This window comes from Protopterus annectens, chromosome 7.part0, assembly GCF_019279795.1.
Source record: "Protopterus annectens isolate FY-2018-M chromosome 7.part0, PAN1.0, whole genome shotgun sequence".
NCBI lineage: Eukaryota > Metazoa > Chordata > Ceratodontiformes > Protopteridae > Protopterus > Protopterus annectens.
In genome coordinates this window covers 1,124,927,402-1,124,938,600 of record NC_056739.1, presented here as the reverse complement: position 1 = coordinate 1,124,938,600, position 11,199 = coordinate 1,124,927,402, and the positions used below count along the sequence as shown (strand labels likewise).

The following is an 11,199-nucleotide window of genomic DNA, read 5'->3' as shown; positions in this document are numbered from 1 at the left end:
ACGGACCAAAACATGAGGCAAAAATCTGAATACTCTGCGAAAATCTATACAGCTGAGAGGTCACTGCTAACTTGCTTCATCAATTAGTCCATAGTTTGATTCGCTCAGCCTCCATTTACCTACTGCGTGTGTCTCTACGCAGTAAGTTAACCAACAAGTGTCCAGCACGGCTTACCTCCAAAACCAAGAGTGTGTTTAGTGGGTTTATCAGACTGGCAAATAAAGAAAGTCGACTACTGTACTATCAGTATATCAGTATATGCGCACTACGCCGCCCCTAGGGTAACGCACAGTGGTGCTGCGGTGCAGTCTGGTTGCGTTCTAGCTAACGTGTGCGTTTTACATGTGATCTTTAAATTTTGAATATGCAAGTTATTATGTTTTTGGAAGTGATTTAATAACATAAATGACTGTATTTATTAACAAGTTTGCATTTTTAACAATTCTCCTGACTATATTGAGACTGGGAGATCTGGTAATATGAGCTCAGACCACCTACTTGCGCAGATAATTGAAAGTAAGGAAACCTTTTCATATTTTATGGTTGCAGAACTGAACCACAGTCTCAAGGCACGTAACCTTTTTAACGAGAGTCTCCTGGTGACGTGGAATCAGTTATTTGTTAAACACCATTCCAAAGTGTGACAAGTCAATGAACGGCTGTGTGTGAAGGGTGGGTCTAAGGCTTACCATTGGCTGACTTCGCCAGGTGTTTGCTGCTGTGAAAGACTCTCACTCTGTGCTGGAAGCTACTGCTGCACATGGGACGAGAACTTGTAAAACTAGTATGTAGTTTTGGAGAAGATTGGTGTGCTATATTCAGTTAAAAGTAAGGAACGTGAAAAAGTGCACAACTTCAGACGGAGCCAGGGACATTTACCACCAAATAATAACTCAGAGAGAAAGAAAGTTTACAGACTGGGAATGAACTTTACGTTTGGAAGCAGGGGCGCAAGTGCATCCAATTGTGGCACTGTGTGATAAACATTACAACCTGGGTCATATTTCATTCTCATACTTGACTAAGACTTTAGGATATTACACGTAGACGTCAGCACCCACCCATATTGCATGTATAAACCGATATGAGCAATGCACATAAAATTAACTTGTGAAATGAATTTAAAACGTAACTGAGTGGCATGTATCAAGGGAAACTGTTGTCCAAAATCGTACCTACCCCACCTCATGCCCCCCTCTGGTCGCCCCCGCCCTGCACAAATGTGACACTGTTGTGACTACATCCCATTTTATGAACTATTCTGTCAAGGGAGCCCCCGCTGGCTGGTTTGCTTCAGTGATTTCGTTACTGGATTTGCTCTGTAAAACATCGTAATATCAAAATACAATCTTGCGTGACTTCGTCACTTTGTTAGACAAAGCATGCTAAACAAGTGACTTAACCTGCACTGAATGCTATATTTTCTTTCCACTTTGGAAAAAGAGTGGATAAGCGCAGTATGACCTGGCTCCACACCAGCCAAGCTATTGGCGGATCCCTTTTTTCTTACGGAGAACTGGTAGAAGTGAAGGCATCTTAGACGTGTTAATAAAAGTAGACTGTCTTTTATAATTCATAATATGCCTGTGTTTCTAATTGGGACAGCTTCTTGAGACTTAAAGGGCAAACCTGGATTTTACCCTGTCGGATTAACCCTGCACCTGGAGGAATATGTTACCAATGCTCAGACGCCAAAGGTAATGTAGTGCATATTCAGACTGGACACTTTAGTCACCTGTCACTCTCTCCAAACCCAAATCAGACTACAGGATTACTTTGATGTAATATGTAGACCAGTATAACAACCCGGCAAGTTTGTTTATTGATGTGCATGTTTCTAAATATTAGAACATAGTGTACTCCAGTCTGGCAATGGTCACTTATGGAGCTCTGATTAATTATCCTGTGTACGTGTCGATTTTTTAATGTAATTATTTCACCAATTTGTATCATTTAAAATACAAAGGACTGTACCTGGACAATTTACCTGTGTTGGCATTAGCATTAACTCTCAGAATATGGGGTTATGCCTTGCTAGCAATCTTTAAGGAAGGTCTCCTCAAACAGTGTAGCAAATTTCAGTATAAGGAAACTTGGTATCTTTTTTGTAATAATAGTTGTTTTCTCACCAAATAATGTTCAACCATCATCTGCTTAGAAGCGTAGACCTACAATGTTGCAATGACACTAGTTTTTCCTAAGAGCAAACACAGGACAGAACATAAAGAGGTATCCAAGAGAGGAGTAGTTGAGAAGTTTTATAGTCCACTAAAAGACTTTTAATAGTGTGATTTGACAGTACTATATAAGCACCATACATACGCTCATAACTCCATCCAATCCCACAACACTCACTGTATCCTTCTAGAATTTGAGAAATTCCTAGAACCAGCTAAATGCTGTATTGATATCTAGTTTTGCTGACAGTTCTACACATCCTTGTTTCTTTGACGTTGTCTGAGTTGTATTACAAAAGACTGCCTTGAGTGTTGGTAACACAGGTGTGTTCCTTCTGTTTTCATTTTTAAACCAAATCATGGGGAGGTGGGGTCTGCTGATGAGAATGTTAAACTGTAAAACACTGAATATTTCGATAGGGATGACCACCCCTCGTCCCTCTTGTGTCAGAATCTCATTAACCATAACTTTTCAGGACTTACTGAGTTAGTAGTACAATACATGAGTTTAGAGAGAGTGGCAGTATTCAGCTAAACTAATTTTAGTAGTGGCTTTCCAAGTTTATTTTTCCCCACTCTACAAGTAACAGTGCTAACATTCAGTACAAGAAGTGGTGCAACGGATGTGTGATCATCTCATGAACTGGTTTTGACAGGAATTCTGGCCACACATACAGTCTTCTCCAGGTTTCAGGGGAAGGAGTCTATTTCCTAGCCTGGAATGAGGATTCAGGTTTCTATTTTTGCCCTTCCCTCTTACTTCATAGGTTCATATGAAATTATTGGGCTAACAGCTCAAGAGCTTTCACAAGCCTAGCCAATATAACCCAATTTTACCCAGTATATGGCACCCAGAGCAGGAGGATGCCATGGGTTTGTGCCTATGCATTGAGCATTTTACAGTTTTAACAGATTGCCTGTATCCATAAGGGACATATGAGCCACCTAAGGTGTGAATATTCAATTCCCCATTCATCCATCCAGCTTGGTCTTGAAAAGGGCCAGAGAAGGACTCTCTTTAATGTGAATACAAAGCCTATTCCAAAGATGGGGCAATCTCTGGGACACATATGTGTCTCTCTAGCATGTTCTGTTTGACTCACTAAGACTAGATCCCTGGATTGGCTGTCCCGCGTACTGTTTGTCTTGCAGATATGTAGCAGTTCCATCAAGGTTGAATTTATGTCAGTCTAACCTCAGTGCCCCATGTACATCACTGGGTGTGACATCCTCTGCCATCAGCCCCAAACTTACTCCAATATTGGCTGGGACTCACTCAAACCTTAAGAGCATCAAACATCACTCGGGAGATTTTTTTTTTTGTATTATGATCTACCCACCCCCCCACCCCCCACACACACACACACACACACACACACACACACACACACACATTCTGTGACACAGCATCCAAGGGCTACTCCTCTCTTTGGACCACTTCTCTCAGGGAGTGTCATTGACAAGCACCCCCCCCCCCTCCCGCAGGATTTGCACACACATTCCACACTAATGGTGACTTCGAGCCTGAGCTGTAGTTAGGGCTTTAACCCTCTGTGCCACAATTCCGGTTTGAGGATGGAGGCTTCTTGAGACATATGAGGCAAGTTTCAGGGAGACTGCAGTGGTATAGACATCTTTATGGGGAGACTAGAATTAAGGAAGGAGTCCCATTGTGGTGTATGTGGAGACTTGTGTAAAGGAAGAATAAGGAAATTATGGCATTATTTCCACCATTGTGGTATCTTTTGTTATGAGTATTTTGTACTATACCAGACCCATATTGAAATAAAATACATTTTTATGTGTTTTAGCCTGGAGAGAGTGAGTATGGTTTTCGTTTTCATCTACAGACATGAAATATGTAAAATCTAACTGGTTTAGAATTTGAAAATGATTTTTATTGTGAAATGTGTCTTTTTATTGTTTTATGTACATAGTACAATGTTTCTAAATGTTTTTTTTTCTGAAAACCATGTACTTAACTGTAGGCATTTAGCTACTTACGGTATTTTAGTAATAACCCGAAAAGCACACTAGTTAAGTTCATGCTTACTGTATACTATAACCTGGAAGATTATACAGCTGAAAAAAGGTAAAGCCATCAAGTCATCAGTTCCCTTTTTTCTTCACATACACAGCTTTCAGCTTCAAATTCTAAATAGGCTAGTCTTTATTTGTTTTATTGAGGCCCAGTTTCCAACCTCCTGGACTAAGGCTAATTAAAAAAATCATTCCCCTTAAATGTAAGTATGAAAAGAAATTTCACAAATATCTGTCAGCTTAGGGAAGATGAACTCCAGATGCATGTGTAGCTTAAATATGATTTTTGTTGCTGTTCCATTAATGTCAGGGAGTTTACATTTCACCAGCCTAACTTATTTTCTATCAGGAGCTCTGGTTTCCCAGGCTGCATTGCACCTCACATCAGATTATCCATCACCCTTACACAAAGTTTCTGGAGATGCAAGCCCCATTAATGAATTCAACAATTACTTCATTGTAAACTACAAATCCCCATCAGTGTCCACCAAAGATCGTAGAAATTGCCTTACTACCATTGAGGGGTTAAATAATCAAACCAAATGTCTTCTTGCTAGGGGACTTCAATTTCCCAAGCACTGACTGACGCACCTGCACCTCTAAGAAGGGGATATGTCTAGACTTTGGAGAAAATTGTAAAACTACTCACTAGAGACACTAATAGCCTTGACTTGTTCCTTACCAATCTATCCATTGCCTGTACCCCACCCTACATCTCCTCAACCCTGGTTAAATGTCACCATAAATTAGGCACCTTCTCTGGGCCAGATTTCAAGAGTTGCTGTTAGTGTAAGTCTGCCCTGATTCTGAAAGACCTGCTCTCAGTGTAAATTACTTACTTTGGTATAAGGCCCCTCTATAAACAGGCTTAGACAGGAGGCCAGATTTTGAAAGACCTGCTCTCAGTGTAAGTGGTAACTTACTCTGAGAGCAAGTCTTTTGAAATCTGGCCCTCTGTCAGCTCTAGCAGTACAATCCCACCACCAGATAAGACCATGTTTAGAGACTTCTCCAGAACAATCCTACTTCAGCTTGTAGAAGATCTATGTAACATTTCCAATACCCACCCCCCCACAAATGTACCCAATTGGGAGGACTGCAGCATTCACCTCCAATCTTTACCACCACCTGAATAGCTTCATATAAAATTCAGTAGCTGTCCATCCCAAATACAATGGCAAATTCAGGAATAAACCTCTCTGGTGAAACTCCTGTATTAGTAAATGTATATCAAAAGAATCAGAATAATGAAAAGTTGAAAGAAGTCTCCACCCCCTAAGACCGAATTGAAATATGCCAGCAAGAAGCATAAGAGCACTATTAAAAAGGTAAAGCAGAGTATCAACATAGGATTGCTACAGGTACCAAACAAAACTGCAAATCTTTCTTTGGTTATATCAGGAAATTAAGTAATACTGTCCAGCTGTACACTGAGCTCATCCATTATATCACACATTTAGTGTCCCTTGAAATTACCTTGAAACAAGTCTTAGAATTCCTGTTAATGGCTAAAAGTTAATATATATATGGAGCCAGATAACATACCAGGCTGCATTTTCATCAGGGCCAAGTATGTACCATCCACATTTTGACTTACACTGTTCAACCTCAGCCAGTATATAAGGTATGTGCATGATGGCACTCTGACTCCTCTCTACAAAGGTAACTTGTAATAACATACTCAGGTAATTTTCAACCCATCAGCATCACCAGCCTTAAATGCACAGCCTCAGACCATATCATAGCAGAACTTGTGCAGACATACACAACTTAATTGATATAGACCCCACTCAGTTCAGTCTTTGTGAAGTGCATGACCTGTATCCCAAACCTAATACATTTCTCTGAAAAGATTACAGAGATCGGGGACAGTGGTCACTCCATAAATTCTGACTTTCTTGACTTGGCCACGGCTTTTGACATTATTCCTGATGCTGATATTATTGAAACAGACAAAGTTCATGTAAACCTGCACATTGTCCATATGATTCTAAACTGGCTGTGTAACAGACTCCAGATTGTGAAAGTTGCTGGTAACCTCTATGAACATAAAATTGTAACTAGTATGGTACCAAAGAGATCACTGCTGGGCCATCTGCTGTTTGGCATTTATTTTGCAGACACTCAAGCCAATATCTCAGATGTGTAAGTTGACCAAATTTGCATATGACCTAAGTTGGACACTGTTATCCTCACATCCAATGATGCTAAACTGTTCCAATAAAAGTTGGAATATGTACATACTTGGTGTACTGACAAGAATCTCAAGCTAAATGCAAAAAAGACAACATAATAGAGATCAGCAAAAAAGCTGCTCCCACCTGTATAAATGGTATTCCTTTATAGACAGGTGTGGTCATAAGAGACCTTAGTGCTCAGATGAATAACTCTCTATCTCATTTTATCATTGTATTTCCACCATAGTAAAGAAATCTCTGAATATCTGCCCCAGTTAATTTCCATGGTAATCTTCAAGGTCCACATAAATCATCATACCACTATAGTCTAGCCTTTTCAGACCTATCATCCAATACTGTGCCCCTTTGGTATGTGCAAATCCAAGTGAATTGGAAAGGCCCCAACATTTTTCAGCTACCAGAATTAAAGACCTCAAGTCCTTCAGCTAACCTTGTAGATAACACAACACTCCTTATACTCATTAGCCTACTGACTGTTCTGAAGAGACCCATGTCTCAAGTTTGGAACCATGAAAGACCCAATAAGATTCTGAAGAGACCCACGCATAGCCGGCCTTAGGCATAGGCCAACTAGGCGGCTGCCTAGGGTGCCGCTGCAGCAGGGGTGCTTATTTGGTGTAGGTAGACTAGGATGGGGGCACCAGATGGTGTGGTAGGGGGCGCCGTGGAGCCCTTTTGCCTAGGGCACCAGTCGACCTAAGGCCGTTCCTGGACCCACGTCTCAAGTTTGGAACCATGAAAGACCTAATAATATTTCACCTCCTATTTCTTTGCAAAATCAGTAGTTCTACAAATGCCTATACTAAGAACCTAAATGTAAACCAAATAAAGAAGACTCAATGGAGGGGCAGGTTCCTAACTCAACATATTCCAAGCCTAAGGAATATGTTACTATTACATGTCAAGAAAATAATTACTTTGTCTACCTTCAAGACTAGTCTTGATGCTTGGATGGGTAGACGCAAATTTATACTAGGGTTATCATGTACAGCTCCACTTAATTTAGGAGATGTAAAAAGTGGCAAGAACTTTTTTGTGTGTTTACTTTAAGGTGTATATGGCTAGCCATTTTATGGTTCCTGTGATTGCTTTCATAGTATTGTTCCTACGTAACAAGTTAAGTGTAGTTCTGGGCATATGAGAAATGAAAGTGATGCAGAGAATGTCTTGAACTTAGTTCCACATCCTGTGAATCATCCACTGTATGCCACTTCCTGACTCTCCCCACTGACACATTTTGGAGAGTTCAGCCTTAGAACACGACAGTCCCCCTATTAAGTATGTATTTATTTATGACTGTTCCTTGTGGATCTACCAAACAACAACCCTCAAAACTCTAAAGGATAACCAAGATTTAAGATATCCCCTTTGAGATCTTTTGACTGATGACAGACTTCAGCATGATACAGAAAGACAAAGTGCCTGAACACATACATGTTTGCTGAAGATACTGGGCACGGCCAAATATGTTGGTAGGAAGTGTCGGAAAGTTAAGTTCTTCAGCAACTTAGTTAGAGAGGAATGACATCAGATAGTGTGTGTGCGTGTGTGTGTGTGTGTGTGTGTGTGTGTGTGTGTGTGTGTGTGTGTGTGTGTGTGTGTGTGTGTGTGTGTGTGTGTGTGCATGCATGTGTGTGTGTGTGTGTGTGTGTGTGTGTGTGTGTGTGTGTGTGTGTGTGTGTGTGTGTGTGTGTGTGTGTGTGTGATGTGTGTGTGTGTGTGTGTGTGTGTGTGTGTGTGTGTGTGTGTGTGTGTGTGTGTGTGTGTGTGTCTGTGTGGTTGTATGTGTGAGTGAATGAGAGACAGAGCTGGAGAAGAAACCCCAGAAGTACTTTTATTTAGTATAGGGTTCAAAATCAAGCTTTGAAACATTAGCTGGCAGCAAATCCTGCCTTTTGTGAATAAGGTTTGGAGAAAGTGGTTTTACATTCAGTAAACTGCAGTAGTACTACATAATATGTACAGCAAAGCTATCTTAATAGTCATATAAAGCTTTCTAAAAATTCTAGGATATTCATTGTAGCACAAAATCATAAACAAGTACTTTGAGCCACGTGTACCAGAAAACATGAATTACAGTTAATTTAAAACATGTTTTTTTCCAAGATTCCTGGATGCATCAATAAATCATTTAGAAAAATATTTAATGCTCCTTTCAAGTTAAAACAAGTTTAAAATATTTAAATTCACATTCAACTTTTTATGACTAAAATAATTAATACATTGGAGTCAGTCATCAATATTCCAGTATGTAAGAAAAAAGTGAAAGTATTTGTTGGTGCTTCTTTAAAAGTTTGCTCTGTGTGTGTGTGAGTGGGTGTGTGTGTGTGTGTGTGTGTGTGTGTGTGTGTGTGTGTGTGTGTGTGTGTGTGTGTGTGTGTGTGTGTGTGTGTGTGTGTGCGTGTGTGTGTGCATGTGCGCATGTTTCATGGTCAGGTGTAAATAATTAAATATTATTTAAATACTATGTTTTATATGTTGCGCTGAGATTTCAAATAATGGAGCAGTACATGGAAGCTTTTATTTGAAATTTGCAAAATTAATATCCATGTCTTTAGTTGCTCAAATTTTTATTTATTTAATTTTAATGTTCTATAGCCCTTGATGAAGACTCTTAGCCACGTGTATGATAATGGTTTGCTGTACTACTGTGCAGCTGCTTGGGGTCATTAACACTCCAGCACTCTGCTTTAAAGGTTCTGTGCTGTCTGCAGCAATGCTTAAACTGAGTAGTACTTTTTACTGCTGTCATTCACTTTGCAGATGTGCCCCCCCCATCTGCATGTATACTGCTCCCTTGTATGTTTTTTGTTGCCCCCATCTGCTCCCTTGTATGTTTTTTGTTGCTATTTACAGTAGAACAAATAATGATAATAAAATAAGAAATAGTTGTATGCATCCACAATAAGCAGAAAATGCTTCAAGTAGTGAGCTCATGCCATAAAAAGACACAAACTTCAGTGCATCTTCTTAGGGTCATAGTTCATAGGTTCATAGTTCATAGGTTCATAGATTAGTACTGTTGTTCCATTTATGTTGAACTCATTGAGGCTGCTAGAGCTCCATGAGGCCAGGTCATTTGTTTAGCATTTCTTATGAAATGGTCAGTTTGTCAGAGGCCAGAGAGTGCAGATTTCCTTGAAGGTTTTGAGAGGACATAGCAAGTAACATAGACAGCTCCTTGAAGAACAGGGCAGGATTTGTATTTCATGGATATGCAGCATGACTGAGCTTCCATCGGACGTGGAAATAAAAACATATGCTGAATATCAGATATTCGAAGAAGCTTTTGCATTGTTTTTCCTTTGCATGTTCGTGACAGAGGGAGTGTTACGGCAGGAATTTAGGTGCTGCTGATTGACTTTTTTGGTGTGGTGAAAGGCATTGAAATGATTAACGTGTGCGATGTATGAAGATGTTCATCTGTGACATGTAAAGGCATGCAGTCTGAGCTGTGTATGTGTGTGATTTTTATCCAGGGCTCTGGAATGCCATCAGCCGTATGTCATTTGTCTGATGTAATCCTGGATATGACTTTCTATTCAGCACGGAGTAAGCAGCTGCTAGCTAAGTAGCATTTCATGGCACATGTTGGTGTTTAACTTTAAATAAATCCATCAGGTGCTCATAGTTATTATAGCTACATTGAAGTTTGGATGTTCAGTTAAGAAAGACATTTTTGTGGCATTTTTATTCTGAGTAGAGCATTCAGATGCTGATTAACTAGAATCCAAGAATGTTTTAAGCATTTAGCTTAACAACTACAAGTAAACCACCATTTATGTAGCTTTTTGGACTCCCAGACCAGAACAGTGTTGGGCATGTCTCCTGTATGTATTTTAGTTTCTAGTTAGAAGTGGTTTATGTGATGCCGCCACCTAAAGATTACAGTTTAAGTAGGTGTGATATTAAAATATGTAAGTAGTGTCAAATACATAGCATATGCAAGAATATAATAAAATAGCCTTTGTTTAACTTTACTAATGGCAAACAATAGTCCAGTGTGAAGTACTCTTGCACTTTGCCATCCATGCACAGTCACCAGTAAGCCAGTAAACAAGAAGTGGTATGTAGAAAACTCGAGAATGTGGCCTTTGTGCTCTTTTCCTGTTAGATGGCTATTAGTACCGCATGCTGACATTCTTAGGATCTAAGCAGTAACAGGTAACACTCCAAACTGTGTGCGAATTCTGATTCTTAGTTTTGAGCTGTCATCAGGTCTTTGCTATTTCATTTTAGGGTTATTTCAACCAGAAGGTAGTCACCTACATAAAACTGTCAATACATTCATTTAGTGTACGGTTAGCTGTTAGGTGATATGTACAAATGCAAACTCTTGCAGCTATTCCTGGGGTATTAAATTGTATGAGAAAGCAAGATCTTGGAGGGCGTACAGCACCCACAAGGGATAAACATATAACATGTCAAGATCCAGTAGAGCAAGTCCGGAAACATGGAGACTGAATGTCCAAAAAATGGACTTACATATATCAAGTCCAAGATGCCCTTTCTCAGAATATTCCCTTTTCTCTGAGGTATGGCGATCTTGGAGTTGGTATATATATATATATATATATATATATATATATATATATATATATATATGTTCAGGGGGCATGAGAGTCTTGCCCTCACATGGGGGACCACAGTGGGGCTTACCCCCCCCCCCACAAAAGGAAGTTTTAAGGTGAAGACAGATTTTTCAAGAAGATCAATTTTCAAGAGTCGCTCTTATCCAGGTTTTCTGTATTTTTTTTTTGGGCATTTTAATACTTACATTTCA

The 11,199-nt window shown here is 39.7% G+C and overlaps 1 protein-coding gene across 1 annotated transcript in view; it reads left to right on the top strand.

Moving 5' to 3' along the window:
- Positions 1-655: 655 nt before the first annotated feature.
- Positions 656-11,199, top strand: part of LOC122806899 (ADAMTS-like protein 5) — a 716,117-nt gene continuing 705,573 nt past the window's right edge. The window contains exon 1 of the mRNA XM_044077703.1: positions 656-1,698. Within this exon, the coding sequence (XP_043933638.1) occupies positions 1,673-1,698 (26 nt within the window). The 5' untranslated portion in view covers positions 656-1,672. The remainder of the gene's footprint in view (positions 1,699-11,199) is intronic.